The sequence below is a fragment of the Pleurodeles waltl genome, chromosome 3_1 (assembly GCF_031143425.1).
Source record: "Pleurodeles waltl isolate 20211129_DDA chromosome 3_1, aPleWal1.hap1.20221129, whole genome shotgun sequence".
NCBI classification, from domain to species: Eukaryota; Metazoa; Chordata; class Amphibia; order Caudata; family Salamandridae; genus Pleurodeles; species Pleurodeles waltl.
The window spans coordinates 1,001,359,029-1,001,379,179 of NC_090440.1; the positions used below are offsets into that span (position 1 = coordinate 1,001,359,029).

The window sequence follows — 20,151 nt, forward strand, 5'->3', positions numbered from 1 at the left end:
TGCAGCAGCACCCGTTGCGCATGTCACTGCCCATAAATTGGGCAGTGACATGCGCGATGGGGGTCTGCACGGGGGGCCCTGCACGGCCCATGCAAACTGCATGGGCAGTGCAGGGGCACCCCCTCCGCCAGACTTTTCCTGGCGGTATATCCCACCAGGAAAAGGCTGGTGGCATATGAAACATTATCCGCAGGGTAGCGCAGCTACCCTGGCGGGTGGTGTTTCATCCCGCTGCCAGAATGCCTGGCGGCGGGAGCACCAGTGACCATGGAAAGAACTCACAGGTGCCCTTACCTGGCCCCAGGGATACCCCCACAGCATGGCGGTGGGTGAGGGCTGCCGCTGGCGGCCATCAACCTGTTCATTATGTGGCGGTTTAACCTGCCATGCCGGCTGGCGGCTTCAGCCATACCAGGAAGACACCTAAGGATCGGGGGACCCCATCCCAGGTAAGTAGAGGTGAATATATTAAAAAATATATTTAAGTGCCATAGGGGGGGCCTAGCTCAGGCCCCCCTACATGCCACGGGGCCCAATGTCCCCCTGGGCATGGCCACTGGGCTGGGGGGCATGACTCCTGTCTTTACTTAGACAGGAGTCATGTCCATGGGGGTTGTGTGCCGAACTATGACGCTAATCAGGTTAGAGTCATTTTCTTGACTCTAACCTGACTAGCGCCATTCTTTGACGCACAACCTCCAGTTTTCCCTATGCCTCCCCCACCCAATTAGCATCAAATATTTTGACGCTAACTGGGCCTTACCGCCGGCTACCGTCATACCATAAATATGATGCTCGGCCAGTGTCTTGTGATGACGCAAGCCGGCTGTATACTTTTTGAAGCTAAACTGCATTAGCGCAGTTTAGCTTCAAAAAGTATAAATCAGGGCCAGAGTGTTTTTAAGTTGTAAGAGGTTGGATAGGAATGATAATCCCACATTGTAACACTACCTATTTAAGGTTTGCCTGACCAGGTTCAGTTCTTTTCTTAACAGTGACAAGTTTATGATGTTAGGGAAATATCCAATTTATTCCAGAGGGTTGGATCAATGCTTAACAATCTTCTTCTATATTTCTTCCTTCTCAACTTTATTTGTTATGTAAAAAAAGGACTTCTACAATGCAGGTCACAGGTAGGAACATAGAGATGTGTCCACCATTAGAGGTATTTGGTGCTTTTAAACCAGAACAACTTTTGTAGAATGCATAGGTGTCAAGTTTGCACTAATTTGCAAAGCCAAAGAGGAAGTTCAATCTGGGAACAGTTGTCATATTCCCCACCTGCAAGGATCTCCATAAAGAGAGTTTGGACTTTGACCATTGTAGGAAGCATGTAGCAGTAGAGTTCAGGAAGAGCACAGTGTTGTGCAGGTCCTTGTTTATCTGGGTTTCGCAGTATTTGAGGTTTGTCCTTTCCTGTTAAAGTGAGAATTCTCCTATTGATGTCCCAGTGGAATACTTGTTCTTTTGGATGTTGTAGTTTGAGAAGCGTATAAGATCTGGTGAAGAAAAGCAATAATCAAGGTGTCTGGGTGAGAAAGTGTCAGCGAAATGTCATCGACTTACAGCATGACCTTCTTCTCTATAACTGTAGTGGTATTTCTGACAACGTGTTATGACTCCCTGATTTTTTCATCTTGAAGGGTATGGGGGAGGAAGAGAGGACAAAAGACAACCGTGATGAATGTACTCCACAAGTGCCTGGCTTCAGATCTTAAAGCAAAATGTGTAATGGGTCATATTGATGTAAATGTAAGTGTGTCTAAAGTGGTGCAGTAAATCAGGGTTAGAAAAACCTTCCTCCAGTGACTTGAGAACATTGTGGCAGTGTTTGAGCAAGGAAATCATATACTCAGCATAAAGAGAGTATGAGTGGCTTTAAACCCCTGAAGTCAGTTAATACAGATACATGTATTAAGACCTTTCATGGTTGGTTGAAGTGTATGCTACTAGTAAGGATGAGTAAGAGGGGTTCTAGCATTATGCTTTGTCAACCAAGTCTTTCATGAGAGATCAGGATTTGTTATCATTGCTTGGTAGCCAACAGGAAGTAAGTCCAGAGTTTTGTTGAAGGTGGTGTCACCCTTTGCAATATTTGTAGGATGAGATATGAAGGTGTCATAGAAATCTTAAGGCTTGTCGGTTATAGTAAGGAGCATTGCAGCAGATTTCAACATACAAAATCAGGTGATCCCCTTATGAAAAAGTAGTTTTTGGGCCAGTAGTTGTTTCCTTTTTATGTTAGCGTCATGCAAAAAATCAGTTCACAGATGCACAGCAGCAATTTCTCCTTTAGGACAGAGGAGCATCGCCCCTCTGCCTAAGATGTCCTCATAGATGAAAAATAAAATGGTAATTAAGTTTGCCTTCCACCCATCCTGAACCGAGTTTGGGACCACTGCTGCTGAGTGTCAGCAGTGAGCTGTGCACTTAACTTTAAAGTGTGCATATCTTTTTGGATGTCTGTCTTGTGACAGCCAGCCAGACATGTGCACTTTAAACGCCTCTAGCACAGTTGTCTTAAAACAGCTGGGTTAGAGAAAGCACAGGCCTCCAGTGCTATTGTGAGCACTGAGAGAGGTCACTCCATCCAACCCTGGTGCTTCTTTTATGCTGGTTACCAGCATGAAAGCAGCACCAGTACTGCTTCAGGGAATTTGCTGGAGCCAGAGAGGAGACCGGAGAAAGGAGGACATCGGATGTCATCCAACAAGCAGGGTAAGTTTTTTTTTTCTTTTTATTTACACTACTCACCCTCCATGCATGCACTCACACACCAACACCACATTTGCCTGCCTCCCACTCTGCCTACATGCCATTCGCCGCTGTATGTCCATATATATGTCTGTAGTGACTGTTTTTTCTGCCATCCTTATTGATGTAGGAAGCAGGTTATTATTGGATGAAGTGTGCTTTTTTTCTCTGGAACATGGGGACCTATCCAATGTGCCCTCTGGAATTCTAGAGATAGTGAGAAGGTGAGCTCTAACTCAGCAGGAGAAAGTGGGAGAGGAAGCCTACCATGTCATTACCTTCCATCTTTCTAGGATGCCAAAAATTTATATTATCCCACTCTGCACGAGTCTTTCAAATAGACATGCTTGCAGTGAAGGTTTCAGATTTCTTGGGTCAAGTCTTCGATGTGGTGGAGTTGATCTTCAACAGCTTTCAAACAGTGTCCTGTGTAGTCCAAGTGTTTTTCAAATGGGGGTAATGTCTGATAGGATGGACCAACACTCTCATGCTACATTCCAGGTATCACTGTTGATTGTCCCTGTGGAAGATTTGATAGAAGTGAGTTTTGTCATTAATGATTCTAGAATGACTAACATATATACTATATTCAATGGCCAGGTTTTTTTATTGCTGTGCACATTTCTGTGAGAGAAGTAGCTGCCTCGCAGACCCACCTTGAGACATAAGTGGGGCTTCTGAGCACATAATAAAGGTAAATTGGCAGTGTCAGTCTGAAGGGACTTCAGGAAGTTACATGCAGGCTTGGATAAATAGTATGTTACTTCTGCAAAGCTTGCTGTAGTGGTATGTGCTAAACAGGTTAAACTAGAAATGTTAAGCATCTAACGTCACAGAGAATGGTGGCAATTGTCAAGGAAGCCAGCATCCAGGGGGCTCCGATTTGGGGTCCTGACACTTCTGCTTGACACATCCTCAGTGCAAGATGATGGATGAGTGAACAGAGTTCCAACAAGGAGCAGTAGAAGATCCTTGGTAAATCTGATATGGGAAAACAGGGTGAGATGAGCTGTTTGGTGAGTGAAAGAGGTGTAGAAGAAATAGCATACCTTTCCTCAGTGGCATCTTCCCAAAGGGCATCAAGGCCTAACATGACATGACATAGCAGTGCTAGTAGTCACAGATTAGTCCTCAGGGCAAAAGAGGAATGTACTAGTATATCAACTTATCTGTTGTCAATAGGGTATTTATCTTGTCACTGAGATTCACTGCACCCTACGGAAAATTGAGCATTAAATCACAGCAGGCATCCCCTGGTAAGAATTCTAATCAAATTCAGAAGGCAAGGGTTGGCAGTAGGAAGAAAGCATTGTAAACATTGCAGCTTTAAAAATTAAATTTTACTCACCCCTATGAAGATGACCACCATTATGATACTTTATCTCACATCACACCCTTTTCAAGCTAGCTTCTAGAAATAAGGCTATCTCTGCCATTGGGTGCCATATGTTCTCTTGAATTAGATTTGTGAGTGGGGGCCATTCTTACTCCATTTGTGCGGCCTGGTGGTGGCCTCAAGTAATCATAGTGCTGTGAGTGAGCCCCTGGGTGCCTATTGTTTGTTGAGACTGCCCGAGCTATAGACATCATCAATACATGGCACAGCTTACATGTTCACATTGGAGGATGACAGCCCCTTAGCAGAGCATGTAACCTTTGAGCAGTCAGGCTGGATTAGACTCTAAATCACACCAAGAAAGTAGAGTGAGCCAACCTCCCCAAGGTTTTAGTCTTCATCACTGAGACACCAGTGGTGCAAGGCGTTATTCAAGGCCTGTGGTCCTCCAGATTCTGTTAAGTGTCTTCAAGAATAACTAGTAAAGCTTAGGAGCCAGCAAAAACACTGAGCCATGGTGGTAAAGGCATGGCAGCCTTTCTTCTCTTGGGCCAAGCCTTGTCTTGAAAATCACCTCAGATGATATTCACCTAGCATATCTGCAGTTTAACAGCCTTTTAAAAACGGATCCCACCCTACCCCAATAGAAATATACTGAAAACCTTTAGTAATAAACCCGGTTAACATAATTATGCCATTATGATACGAAAAACATATTTTCCCCTCCTGTGTTAATATTCAGAATATCTATATCCTTACCTTGTTTAGTTTATCTCTTTACCTTTTTTAGTTTAGCAGCAATGAACTCCTGCTCAGCGGGTGAATGTATTGTCAGAAGACTGCCACCAATCCAGCCACAAACAAACCTAAATTCCTGAAAGCTCCCGGCATCACCATAGAAGAAATAATTAGCTCCTCGAAAGAACATCCATGGTAACTCTACAACACAGAACAAAAGATTATGTGAACCATAGAGGCCTGGTCATCCGAATACAATCTTGGGGTCACTCTGTCCGTTCTTTTTTCAGAGAGTTATATTTGAGACATAGAAGGAAACAACTCCCTTTTTAATCAATACAATTTAATTAAAGCAAGTGCATGAACTGCAACACCGTTAAACATAAATCAACTGAAAAGGTAAGTGGTATGTAGTCCAAAAAGCTCACAGGTTTAATGATGCTTAGATTGTCTGGCAAGCTAAGTGTTAAATTCTAGCAGCCCGGGAAAAATGCTTACTTTTCCACCCCTACAACCTTCACTACAGGTGCAAGATCCTGAGCTGGAGAAGCCATGCCTTCTCTGAGAGTCCCAGGGTCAATGATCATACTATGTGGCTATTGAGAGTATCTTTCAAAGAATTAGGAGAAAACAGTGTGCTACTTTCATTATTTCACCAAGAAGAACTGGGAAATTACAGTTGTAGTCAGTGCAGGTCCCAAAGCGCAGTTCTAATGAACTAGTGACCAGTAACGTCAAATTTGACAAGAGCAATGTTTGTTTGTCATAAAACCTCAGTATAAAGAAGATTTGTTGAAGTGGAAAGAGTTCTCTTGCTATAAACAGGCTGCTATAAAGACATTGGCTTCTAGCTTCAAGTCCAGAGCAGAGTAGATCGGTGGCACGTTAGGTATCCAGAATGGGCTCCTCTTCACCCAGTAGCACAATTTTACACAAATTCTATCAGAGTCCTAGGTTCCACAAGCGAGCACAGTGGTGGACTAAGGGCCTGATTTATGAAAAGTTACCGCCGCCTTTATGTCATTTTTTGATGCAAAAGCAGCACAAACTTACAAAATATAATTATGGGCCATATTTATACTTTTTGATGCAAAACTGCACTAACACAGTTTTGCATCAAAAAGTTTAGCACCAGCTTGTGCCAGCCGGGTGCCATATTTATGGAATGGTGCAAGCCGGTGCAAAGGGTGGGCTAGCATAAAAAAAAAAATATTACGTTAGCTGGGTGGGGGTGGCGGTATGGGAGAAGGGTGCTTTGCACCAAAAATGGCGTTAGGCTGGTTAGAGGCAAAAAAATTAGTCTAACCAGCCTAGCTACATTTTCGGACGCAAAACCATCCATACCACATGGCTCCTGTCTTAGAAAAGCCTGATCCAGGGGTATAAGCTCCCCTGCTACCCTTACCAAATGATAAGCCAGGATCTTTCCCAGGATTTTTGCATCCATATTAATCATCGACAATGGGTGATATGATTCCCATTCATATGGGTCCCTCCCTGGTTTGGGCAGAACCACTCTATATGTCCCCCTAAGTGCAGCAGGTAACACCTCATGGTCAAATGTGTCCCGATACATAACGAATAATGGTGCACATAGTAAGTCAATATATTCCTGAAAAAAGTAAACAGACTGGTATACGGGAATCAGCCATGTGATGCTTCTATTTATGCGGTATAAAGAGTGGGACGAAACTCTGCAAACATTGGGTGATTTATATGAAGATGGCCAACTAATGAGTTATGCGTTCTTCTGTGACAAATGGGGCATGTCTGGGGGATGTTTTCTAGCTTTTGCAGGATTGGCCGTGGCCATCGGCAGGCCTGGGAGGGATTCCCACAGGAACCAGACACATATATTTTGAATCAAGTGTTACCAGATATGGGAGAGGAAGGTTAATGAATCAGAAGATTATACACATTGCTTTGGCTGAAAGATACCCTCCGTATTGGTTAATTTAGGTTACAGTGGTAAAATGATGCAGGAGAAGCGATTCAGGACTGGGACTAGGCCAACATACTTGGTGATTGCAGGCAGGCTATGTGCAACACAAGGCTCAAATTGATAAATTATAAATGCATTTACAGAGATTATGTTACACCGAGCTGGCTGCCTAGGATAGATCCTTCTAAGCCTGAGTTTCTTCAAATATAAGATTGCAATTGTGGTTGGAATGCTTGGGAGTGCAAGACTTCTGGAAGGATGCAATTAAGGTATTGAAGGATCTGACTGAACTGCCACTGCAGCCTTACATCCAACTATGCCTCTTGGGCTTGGTATCCCGGGACAGACACACCAAGTATGCGGAAAAATATTGCTGACCTGGGGCTGGTGGTGGCAAAGAAATGTATAACTAAATGATAGAACACAACTAGATTACCCATTGGTAAACAGCAGCTATGAAAATACATTAGATGGGTGTGTGCTGAATGCGGGATGAGAAGCAAACTAGTATATACTGGGCAAGGTCAAGATGGGAGGACGGAATGGGATCTAGCAGACATACACTTTCAACAGTCCATGGACACCCCGAGGTGGAAGTAGATGATGACTTGTAGAAGATTAAGGGGGTTATTCTAACTTTGGAGGAGGTGTTAATCCGTCCCAAAAGTGACGGAAAAGTGACGGATTTACCACCAGCCGTATTACGAGTCCATTATATCCTATGGAACTCGTAATACGGCTGGTGGTATATCCGTCACTTTACCGTCACTTTTGGGACGGATTAACACTCCACCAAAGTTAGAATAACCCCCTAACTGTGTATCATCATTTTATAATGCTTGTAATGGTGTGCATGTAACTGAGGAATTTCTTTTGAACACACTCGTACTAACTTGCTGCCAGAACTTACTTGCCACTTTATGATAATTGCTGTGGCTTGCTTCTTCTGGGAGTGTGTGGGACAGTTGGGACATTGCCTTATTATTATTAATTGGATGACTCAATAAAGTATATATATAAATGTGTTTTTCACTACTGCAAGGCCTAACTCTCTCTTAGGATGACATTGGGGTTTCATAAGTGATAAGTTTCAATTGGGAACAAGTAGACAGATAAAGTTTGGTTACTAAAGAATTATAAATAAAAGCCCATTTTATTGGTAAAGCTCATTTTGAGCCACAATTCTGAAAATGACACTTTTACAAAGTTAACAGTTTCTTGTCCTACTTATTTGGTGCCTGCAGCCTGTCCCTGGGTCACATGGCTAGACATAGCTGGCAGTGCGTCCTTGTGTATTGCTCTCAGACAGTGAGAGAAAGGGAAGATAGGTGTTGGCAGGATGGAAAACTCTGACTTAATGAGGGGTTGGAACTGTCACCTACCACACTTGCACATCACTAAGGCCCTGCCTGAAAACACTGACAAAGGGATTGTCACTATTCTTTTTTGTCCCCAGAGACGCTGGGGTCAGAGCATGCAGGAAAGGGATGCCTGACACCTCAGAGGGGTGGAAACCTTCATAACCTTCTCCTACTTTAAAGAGGGCACCAGGAGTAAATATTGGACCCTCAGACCCAACTCTTCAGTACACATCAGGACCAGAAGAAGGACTGGTGTACTGCTTTACTGCAAGAAGGACTACCACTCTGCTGTCCGGCTGTGCTGCCCTCCCGCCCTCCTGTCTAAGTGAGAAGGACTGGACCTGCATCTTAGACCCAGGACCACCAGAGTGCCTCCAAGGGCTAGTTGTCTGGCTTCCTGATTTGGGCATCCGAGACAGTACAGGCACCATCAACCTTGAACTCAGCATCTGGACTCTATCAGTGGTGCCTCCCCAGTACTGGACCCTCAGATGTCAGTCTGAAGTTGCTCTACCAACCCATCTGTAATCCCAACAGAACCAATGCAGTGTGATGCATCGCCCCAGAGCACATTAGAACAACCACAGCATGACACACCTTCACGCAAAGACATTGCATCGCCTACTGCAACTCATTGGAACTGCTGCTGCGCAATGCATCTCCATGCAAGGACCTTGCATCATCGACTGCAGCTCATCAGAACCACTGCTAAATGACGCATCTCAACACAAGGAACTTCCATCGCCATTGTAGCACCCCGGGACCACCACTGTGTGACTGCTACACGTCAGGACCTCTCAAAACCTCTGCTGCATGACACCTCCTCAACGTAGGACTCTGCTTCGCTCCGCAACTAGGATTTTGGTACTTTGTTGAGCCACCATAAGTGGGTCCCTGTAAGCGGCCCACGCTCCATCACGGTCAACCTGAACTTATGACTTTGTCCTGGTCTAGCGCGACTGGATGACCATAGTTGGGCTTTGTGCTTTTTGGAGCTATTTTCCCTTAAATCTTTAACTTGCATATCTACATTTCTAGTGAGTAGATTTTTGTTGTTTTGGTCTTAGCTTAATTATTATATCCTACTCTATTTTTTCAAAATTGGTGTAGGATTTTTCTTGTGTTGTGTTTCACTTTATTACAGTTTGAATTGCTGCCTAAATACTTTATACAATGCCTGTACATTAAGCCTGACTACCATGTGTCTAGCTACCAGAGTGTTGAGCATAGGTTAATTTTAGGTTTGCTTGTGAAATCACAATGACAGTAATTGAGGTTGTTGCTTGAGTACGGTTTCAGTTCTCTCAACTAGAAAACAATTTCTTACACTTATGCTGATCATTACCATCACTGACTGGCACTACTTGATGACAAGAAGCTGCAGACAGCACAATATAAAAAGCAAATAAGATAAGAGGACAATGTGCCACTGATGATACAGATCACAGTTGGCACCGAGTCATTTTGATACTCTCCATCTGATAACACAAACCCATTGATGGTACTCACTCTTTCAAGACAATACTGATCGATAAGACAGTATTAAGTGATGGTACCAAACCAATAATAATACTGTAACATTGATAATGCTTGTCACTATCCTCAGCTCAGGGTGATCCAGCATCTCTTTTGTTACTGAGTAACGGATATACCAAAGAGAAATGTGTTTAACCAACATTTCACATGTTCCCGTCCCAGTACGAGTGACACTGCTTTACATCCTTAGCAGATACAAAAATTTGTATATTGGGTTGGGTCATAACAGCTAATGAGGAGCCAAACGATATTTCAATGTTCTGCCTATGTAGGTTCTTCAAATATTCAACATTTTCTTATTTTTTAAATAATGTAATCTCCAGGGTTTGACAAATTCACCTACCCAAGTTAAAATTACTGTATTTAACCATTTTCTACAGTGTAATACAATCAGCCAATAAATAAAGCAATATTTCAAATTATTCTTCATTACTTTGTAAACATTTGTAGGAAAGAGTCCTAAATGTGCAGGGGAGGATATGTCTTTGATGCAGTGACAAACTGCAATGCAAATGTAAACAGCCATGGCAATACAGTACAGTATAATATACTATCCTATGTAAGACAGATCTTTTTCAAACCCCTTCCACATTTGGGCTCAATGGCAACTGCTCCAAAACTATTTGAACTGATCTGGCCCTGCAAAATACACCACATGAAGTTACAACTCTATTGCATTGGCATGTGCCTGCATGAGAGTTTGTTTATGTGCCATAGGACCACAAGATTTATACCTAAACATTAGTATCCTTTGGCTTAATTGTTAGTTAGAGTAAGATTGCATTGTAACTGTTTGATTTACTAGAAATCCAAGCCTGCATAGTTTAGATATGGGTGGGGTATTAACTATGTTTAACACTTTTAACCCCTTCGCTGCCAGGCCTTTTCCCCCTCCTGTGCCGAGACTTTTTTTGGCTATTTGGAGCAGTTCGCGCTTAGGCCCTCATAACTTTTTGTTCACATAAGCTACCCACGCCAAATTTGCGTCCTTTTTTTCCAACATCCTAGGGATTCTAGAGGTACCAGACTTTGTGGGTTCCCCAGAAGGAGGCCAAGAAATTAGCCAAAAAACAGTGAAAATTTCGTTTTTTTTTTAAAAATGGGAAAAATGGGCTGCAGAAGAAGGCTTGTGGTTTTTCCCCTGAAAAGTGCATCAACAAAGGGTTTGTGGTGCTAAAATCACCAGCTTCCCAGCTTTCAGGAACAGGCAGACTTGAATCAGAAAACCCAATTTTTCAACACAATTTTGGCATTTTACTGGGACATACCCCATTTTTACGATTTTTTGTGCTTTCAGCCTCCTTCCAGTCAGTGACAGAAATGGGCATGAAACCAATGCTGGATCCCAGAAACCGCAACATTTCTGAAAAGTAGACAAAATTCTGAATTCAGCAAGGGGTAATTTGTGTAGATCCTACAAGGGTTTTCTACAGAAAATAACAACTGAAAAACAAAAATATTGAAATTGAGGTGAAAAAAACATCACTTTTTCTCTACGTTTTACTCTGTAACTTTTACCTGCAATGTCAGATTTTTGAAAGCAATATACCGTTACGTCTACTGGACTCTTCTGGTTGCGGGGACATATAGGGCTTGTAGGTTCATCAAGAACTCTAGGTACCCAGAGCCAATAAATGACCTGCACCCTGCAGTGGGTTTTCATTCTATGCCGGGTATACAGCAATTCATTTGCTGAAATATAAAGAGTAAAAAATAGCTATCAAGAAAACCTTTGTATTTCCAAAATGGGCACAAGATAAGGTGTTGAGAAGCAGTGGTTATTTGCACATCTCTGAATTCCGGGGTGCCCATACAAATATGTGAATTACAGGGCATTTCTCAAATAGACGTCTTTTTTACACACTGTCTTACATTTGGAAGGGAAAAATGTAGAGAAAGACAAGGGGCAATAACACTTGTTTTGCTATTCTATGTTCCCCCAAGTCTCCCGATAAAAATGATACCTCACTTGTGTGGGTAGGCCTAGCGCCCGCGACAGGATATGCCCCAAAACACAACGTGGACACATCACAGAAAACAGAGCTGTTTTTAGCAAAGTGACTACCTGTAGATTTTGGCCTCTAGCTCAGCCGCCACCTAGGGAAACCTACCAAACCTGTGCATTTCTGAAAACTAGAGACCTAGGGGAATCCAAGATGGGGTGACTTGTGTGGCTCGGACCTGGTTCTGTTACCCAGAATCCTTTGCAAACCTCAAAATGTGGCTAAAAAAACACATGTTCCTCACATTTCTGTGGCAGAAAGTTCTGGAATCTGAGAGGAGCCACAAATTTCCTTCCACCCAGCGTTCCCCCACGTCTCCCGATAAAAATGATACCTCACTTGTGTGGGTAGGCCTAGCGCCCGCGACAGGAAACGCCCCAAAGCGCAACGTGCACACAGCCAAATTTTTGAAGGAAAACAGAGGTGTTTTTTGCAAAGTGCCTACCTGTAGATTTTGGCCTGTAGCTCAGCCGCCACCTAGGGAAACCTACCAAACCTGTGCATTTCTGAAAACTAGAGACCTAGGGGAATCCAAGATGGGGTGACTTGTGTGGCTCGGGCCAGGTTCTGTTACCCAGAATGCTTTGCAAACCTCAAAATTTGGCTAAAAAAACACATGTTCCTCACATTTCTGTGGCAGAAAGTTCTGGAATCTGAGAGGAGCCACAAATTTCCTTCCACCCAGCGTTCCCCCACGTCTCCCGATGAAAACTATACCTCACTTGTGTGGGTAGGCCTAGCGCCCGCGACAGGAAACGCCCCAAAGCGCAACGTGGACACAGCCACATTTTTTAAGGAAAACAGAGGTGTTTTTTGCAAAGTGCCTACCTGTAGATTTTGGCCTGTAGCTCAGCCGCCACCTAGGGAAACCTACCAAACCTGTGCATTTCTGAAAACTAGAGACCTAGGGGAATCCAAGATGGGGTGACTTGTGTGGCTCGGACCAGGTTCTGTTACCCAGAATCCTTTGCAAACCTCAAAATGTGGCTAAAAAAACACATGTTCCTCACATTTCTGTGGCAGAAAGTTCTGGAATCTGAGGGGAGCCACAAATTTCCTTCCACCCAGCGTTCCCCCACGTCTCCCGATAAAAATGATACCTCACTTGTGTGGGTAGGCCTAGCGCCCGCGACAGGATATGCCCCAAAACACAACGTGGACACATCACAGAAAACAGAGCTGTTTTTAGCAAAGTGACTACCTGTAGATTTTGGCCTCTAGCTCAGCCGCCACCTAGGGAAACCTACCAAACCTGTGCATTTCTGAAAACTAGAGACCTAGGGGAATCCAAGATGGGGTGACTTGTGTGGCTCGGACCAGGTTCTGTTACCCAGAATCCTTTGCAAACCTCAAAATGTGGCTAAAAAAACACATGTTCCTCACATTTCTGTGGCAGAAAGTTCTGGAATCTGAGGGGAGCCACAAATTTCCTTCCACCCAGCGTTCCCCCACGTCTCCCGATAAAAATGATACCTCACTTGTGTGGGTAGGCCTAGCGCCCGCGACAGGATATGCCCCAAAACACAACGTGGACACATCACAGAAAACAGAGCTGTTTTTAGCAAAGTGACTACCTGTAGATTTTGGCCTCTAGCTCAGCCGCCACCTAGGGAAACCTACCAAACCTGTGCATTTCTGAAAACTAGAGACCTAGGGGAATCCAAGATGGGGTGACTTGTGTGGCTCGGGCCAGGTTCTGTTACCCAGAATGCTTTGCAAACCTCAAAATTTGGCTAAAAAAACACATGTTCCTCACATTTCTGTGGCAGAAAGTTCTGGAATCTGAGAGGAGCCACAAATTTCCTTCCACCCAGCGTTCCCCCACGTCTCCCGATAAAAATGATACCTCACTTGTGTGGGTAGGCCTAGCGCCCGCGACAGGAAACGCCCCAAAGTGCAACGTGGACACAGCCAAATTTTTGAAGGAAAACAGAGGTGTTTTTTGCAAAGTGCCTACCTGTAGATTTTGGCCTGTAGCTCAGCCGCCACCTAGGGAAACCTACCAAACCTGTGCATTTCTGAAAACTAGAGACCTAGGGGAATCCAAGATGGGGTGACTTGTGTGGCTCGGACCAGGTTCTGTTACCCAGAATCCTTTGCAAACCTCAAAATTTGGCTAAACACATGTTCCTCACATTTCTGTGGCAGAAAGTTCTGGAATCTGAGAGGAGCCACAAATTTCCTTCCACCCAGCGTTCCCCCACGTCTCCCGATAAAAATGATACCTCACTTGTGTGGGTAGGCCTAGCGCCCGCGACAGGAAACGCCCCAAAGCGCAACGTGCACACAGCCAAATTTTTGAAGGAAAACAGAGGTGTTTTTTGCAAAGTGCCTACCTGTAGATTTTGGCCTGTAGCTCAGCCGCCACCTAGGGAAACCTACCAAACCTGTGCATTTCTGAAAACTAGAGACCTAGGGGAATCCAAGATGGGGTGACTTGTGTGGCTCGGGCCAGGTTCTGTTACCCAGAATGCTTTGCAAACCTCAAAATTTGGCTAAAAAAACACATGTTCCTCACATTTCTGTGGCAGAAAGTTCTGGAATCTGAGAGGAGCCACAAATTTCCTTCCACCCAGCGTTCCCCCACGTCTCCCGATGAAAACTATACCTCACTTGTGTGGGTAGGCCTAGCGCCCGCGACAGGAAACGCCCCAAAGCGCAACGTGGACACAGCCAAATTTTTTAAGGAAAACAGAGGTGTTTTTTGCAAAGTGCCTACCTGTAGATTTTGGCCTGTAGCTCAGCCGCCACCTAGGGAAACCTACCAAACCTGTGCATTTCTGAAAACTAGAGACCTAGCGGAATCCAAGATGGGGTGACTTGTGTGGCTCGGACCAGGTTCTGTTACCCAGAATCCTTTGCAAACCTCAAAATGTGGCTAAAAAAACACATGTTCCTCACATTTCTGTGGCAGAAAGTTCTGGAATCTGAGGGGAGCCAAAAATTTCCTTCCACCCAGCGTTCCCCCACGTCTCCCGATAAAAATGATACCTCACTTGTGTGGGTAGGCCTAGCGCCCGCAACAGGATATGCCCCAAAACACAACGTGGACACATCACAGAAAACAGAGCTGTTTTTAGCAAAGTGACTACCTGCAGATTTTGGCCTCTAGCTCAGCCGCCACCTAGGGAAACCTACCAAACCTGTGCATTTCTGAAAACTAGAGACCTAGGGGAATCCAAGATGGGGTGACTTGTGTGGCTCGGGCCAGGTTCTGTTACCCAGAATGCTTTGCAAACCTCAAAATTTGGCTAAAAAAACACATGTTCCTCACATTTCTGTGGCAGAAAGTTCTGGAATCTGAGAGGAGCCACAAATTTCCTTCCACCCAGCGTTCCCCCACGTCTCCCGATGAAAACTATACCTCACTTGTGTGGGTAGGCCTAGCGCCCGCGACAGGAAACGCCCCAAAGCGCAACGTGGACACAGCCACATTTTTTAAGGAAAACAGAGGTGTTTTTTGCAAAGTGCCTACCTGTAGATTTTGGCCTGTAGCTCAGCCGCCACCTAGGGAAACCTACCAAACCTGTGCATTTCTGAAAACTAGAGACCTAGGGGAATCCAAGATGGGGTGACTTGTGTGGCTCGGACCAGGTTCTGTTACCCAGAATCCTTTGCAAACCTCAAAATGTGGCTAAAAAAACACATGTTCCTCACATTTCTGTGGCAGAAAGTTCTGGAATCTGAGGGGAGCCACAAATTTCCTTCCACCCAGCGTTCCCCCACGTCTCCCGATAAAAATGATACCTCACTTGTGTGGGTAGGCCTAGCGCCCGCGACAGGATATGCCCCAAAACACAACGTGGACACATCACAGAAAACAGAGCTGTTTTTAGCAAAGTGACTACCTGTAGATTTTGGCCTCTAGCTCAGCCGCCACCTAGGGAAACCTACCAAACCTGTGCATTTCTGAAAACTAGAGACCTAGGGGAATCCAAGATGGGGTGACTTGTGTGGCTCGGACCAGGTTCTGTTACCCAGAATCCTTTGCAAACCTCAAAATGTGGCTAAAAAAACACATGTTCCTCACATTTCTGTGGCAGAAAGTTCTGGAATCTGAGAGGAACCACAAATTTCCTTCCACCCAGCGTTCCCCCACGTCTCCCGATAAAAATGATACCTCACTTGTGTGGGTAGGCCTAGCGCCCGCGACAGGAAACGCCCCAAAGCGCAACGTGCACACAGCCAAATTTTTGAAGGAAAACAGAGGTGTTTTTTGCAAAGTGCCTACCTGTAGATTTTGGCCTGTAGCTCAGCCGCCACCTAGGGAAACCTACCAAACCTGTGCATTTCTGAAAACTAGAGACCTAGGGGAATCCAAGATGGGGTGACTTATGAGGCTCGGGCCAGGTTCTGTTACCCAGGATGCTTTGCAAACCTCAAAATTTGGCTAAAAAAACACATGTTCCTCACATTTCTGTGGCAGAAAGTTCTGGAATCTGAGAGGAGCCACAAATTTCCTTCCACCCAGCGTTCCCCCACGTCTCCCGATAAAAATGATACCTCACTTGTGTGGGTAGGCCTAGCGCCCGCGACAGGAAACGCCCCAAAGTGCAACGTGGACACAGCCAAATTTTTGAAGGAAAACAGAGGTGTTTTTTGCAAAGTGCCTACCTGTAGATTTTGGCCTGTAGCTCAGCCGCCACCTAGGGAAACCTACCAAACCTGTGCATTTCTGAAAACTAGAGACCTAGGGGAATCCAAGATGGGGTGACTTGTGTGGCTCGGGCCAGGTTCTGTTACCCAGAATGCTTTGCAAACCTCAAAATTTGGCTAAAAAAACACATGTTCCTCACATTTCTGTGGCAGAAAGTTCTGGAATCTGAGAGGAGCCACAAATTTCCTTCCACCCAGCGTTCCCCCACGTCTCCCGATGAAAACTATACCTCACTTGTGTGGGTAGGCCTAGCGCCCGCGACAGGAAACGCCCCAAAGCGCAACGTGGACACAGCCACATTTTTTAAGGAAAACAGAGGTGTTTTTTGCAAAGTGCCTACCTGTAGATTTTGGCCTGTAGCTCAGCCGCCAGCTAGGGAAACCTACCAAACCTGTGCATTTCTGAAAACTAGAGACCTAGGGGAATCCAAGATGGGGTGACTTGTGTGGCTCGGACCAGGTTCTGTTACCCAGAATCCTTTGCAAACCTCAAAATGTGGCTAAAAAAACACATGTTCCTCACATTTCTGTGGCAGAAAGTTCTGGAATCTGAGGGGAGCCACAAATTTCCTTCCACCCAGCGTTCCCCCACGTCTCCCGATAAAAATGATACCTCACTTGTGTGGGTAGGCCTAGCGCCCGCGACAGGATATGCCCCAAAACACAACGTGGACACATCACAGAAAACAGAGCTGTTTTTAGCAAAGTGACTACCTGTAGATTTTGGCCTCTAGCTCAGCCGCCACCTAGGGAAACCTACCAAACCTGTGCATTTCTGAAAACTAGAGACCTAGGGGAATCCAAGATGGGGTGACTTGTGTGGCTCGGACCAGGTTCTGTTACCCAGAATCCTTTGCAAACCTCAAAATGTGGCTAAAAAAACACATGTTCCTCACATTTCTGTGGCAGAAACTTCTGAAATCTGAGACGAACCACAAATTTCCTTCCACCCAGCATTCCCCCACGTCTCCCGATAAAAATGATACCTCACTTGTGTGGGTAGGCCTAGCGCCCGCGACAGGAAACGCCCCAAAGCGCAACGTGCACACAGCCAAATTTTTGAAGGAAAACAGAGGTGTTTTTTGCAAAGTGCCTACCTGTAGATTTTGGCCTGTAGCTCAGCCGCCACCTAGGGAAACCTACCAAACCTGTGCATTTCTGAAAACTAGAGACCTAGGGGAATCCAAGATGGGGTGACTTGTGTGGCTCGGACCAGGTTCTGTTACCCAGAATCCTTTGCAAACCTCAAAATGTGGCTAAAAAAACACATGTTCCTCACATTTCTGTGGCAGAAAGTTCTGGAATCTGAGGGGAGCCACAAATTTCCTTCCACCCAGCGTTCCCCCACGTCTCCCGATAAAAATGATACCTCACTTGTGTGGGTAGGCCTAGCGCCCGCGACAGGATATGCCCCAAAACACAACGTGGACACATCACAGAAAACAGAGCTGTTTTTAGCAAAGTGACTACCTGTAGATTTTGGCCTCTAGCTCAGCCGCCACCTAGGGAAACCTACCAAACCTGTGCATTTCTGAAAACTAGAGACCTAGGGGAATCCAAGATGGGGTGACTTGTGTGGCTCGGACCAGGTTCTGTTACCCAGAATCCTTTGCAAACCTCAAAATGTGGCTAAAAAAACACATGTTCCTCACATTTCTGTGGCAGAAAGTTCTGGAATCTGAGGGGAGCCACAAATTTCCTTCCACCCAGCGTTCCCCCACGTCTCCCGATAAAAATGATACCTCACTTGTGTGGGTAGGCCTAGCGCCCGCGACAGGATATGCCCCAAAACACAACGTGGACACATCACAGAAAACAGAGCTGTTTTTAGCAAAGTGACTACCTGTAGATTTTGGCCTCTAGCTCAGCCGCCACCTAGGGAAACCTACCAAACCTGTGCATTTCTGAAAACTAGAGACCTAGGGGAATCCAAGATGGGGTGACTTGTGTGGCTCGGGCCAGGTTCTGTTACCCAGAATGCTTTGCAAACCTCAAAATTTGGCTAAAAAAACACATGTTCCTCACATTTCTGTGGCAGAAAGTTCTGGAATCTGAGAGGAGCCACAAATTTCCTTCCACCCAGCGTTCCCCCACGTCTCCCGATAAAAATGATACCTCACTTGTGTGGGTAGGCCTAGCGCCCGCGACAGGAAACGCCCCAAAGTACAACGTGGACACAGCCAAATTTTTGAAGGAAAACAGAGGTGTTTTTTGCAAAGTGCCTACCTGTAGATTTTGGCCTGTAGCTCAGCCGCCACCTAGGGAAACCTACCAAACCTGTGCATTTCTGAAAACTAGAGACCTAGGGGAATCCAAGATGGGGTGACTTGTGTGGCTCGGACCAGGTTCTGTTACCCAGAATCCTTTGCAAACCTCAAAATTTGGCTAAAAAAACACATGTTCCTCACATTTCTGTGGCAGAAAGTTCTGGAATCTGAGAGGAGCCACAAATTTCCTTCCACCCAGCGTTCCCCCACGTCTCCCGATAAAAATGATACCTCACTTGTGTGGGTAGGCCTAGCGCCCGCGACAGGAAACGCCCCAAAGCGCAACGTGCACACAGCCAAATTTTTGAAGGAAAACAGAGGTGTTTTTTGCAAAGTGCCTACCTGTAGATTTTGGCCTGTAGCTCAGCCGCCACCTAGGGAAACCTACCAAACCTGTGCATTTCTGAAAACTAGAGACCTAGGGGAATCCAAGATGGGGTGACTTGTGTGGCTCGGGCCAGGTTCTGTTACCCAGAATGCTTTGCAAACCTCAAAATTTGGCTAAAAAAACACATGTTCCTCACATTTCTGTGGCAGAAAGTTCTGGAATCTGAGAGGAGCCACAAATTTCCTTCCACCCAGCGTTCCCCCACGTCTCCCGATGAAAACTATACCTCACTTGTGTGGGTAGGCCTAGCGCCCGCGACAGGAAACGCCCCAAAGCGCAACGTGGACACAGCCAAATTTTTTAAGGAAAACAGAGGTGTTTTTTGCAAAGTGCCTACCTGTAGATTTTGGCCTGTAGCTCAGCCGCCACCTAGGGAAACCTACCAAACCTGTGCATTTCTGAAAACTAGAGACCTAGCGGAATCCAAGATGGGGTGACTTGTGTGGCTCGGACCAGGTTCTGTTACCCAGAATCCTTTGCAAACCTCAAAATGTGGCTAAAAAAACACATGTTCCTCACATTTCTGTGGCAGAAAGTTCTGGAATCTGAGGGGAGCCAAAAATTTCCTTCCACCCAGCGTTCCCCCACGTCTCCCGATAAAAATGATACCTCACTTGTGTGGGTAGGCCTAGCGCCCGCAACAGGATATGCCCCAAAACACAACGTGGACACATCACAGAAAACAGAGCTGTTTTTAGCAAAGTGACTACCTGCAGATTTTGGCCTCTAGCTCAGCCGCCACCTAGGGAAACCTACCAAACCTGTGCATTTCTGAAAACTAGAGACCTAGGGGAATCCAAGATGGGGTGACTTGTGTGGCTCGGGCCAGGTTCTGTTACCCAGAATGCTTTGCAAACCTCAAAATTTGGCTAAAAAAACACATGTTCCTCACATTTCTGTGGCAGAAAGTTCTGGAATCTGAGAGGAGCCACAAATTTCCTACCACCCAGCGTTCCCCCACGTCTCCCGATGAAAACTATACCTCACTTGTGTGGGTAGGCCTAGCGCCCGCGACAGGAAACGCCCCAAAGCGCAACGTGGACACAGCCACATTTTTTAAGGAAAACAGAGGTGTTTTTTGCAAAGTGCCTACCTGTAGATTTTGGCCTGTAGCTCAGCCGCCACCTAGGGAAACCTACCAAACCTGTGCATTTCTGAAAACTAGAGACC

General features: G+C 45.4%; 1 protein-coding gene across 1 annotated transcript in view; it reads right to left on the bottom strand.

Moving 5' to 3' along the window:
- The window catches only part of PLA2R1 (phospholipase A2 receptor 1), a 1,061,792-nt gene that overhangs the window by 195,134 nt on the left and 846,507 nt on the right, over positions 1 to 20,151 (bottom strand). Inside the window, exon 17 of the mRNA XM_069224206.1 lies at positions 4,872 to 5,029. Coding sequence (XP_069080307.1) covers positions 4,872 to 5,029 — 158 coding nt within the window. The remainder of the gene's footprint in view (positions 1 to 4,871; positions 5,030 to 20,151) is intronic.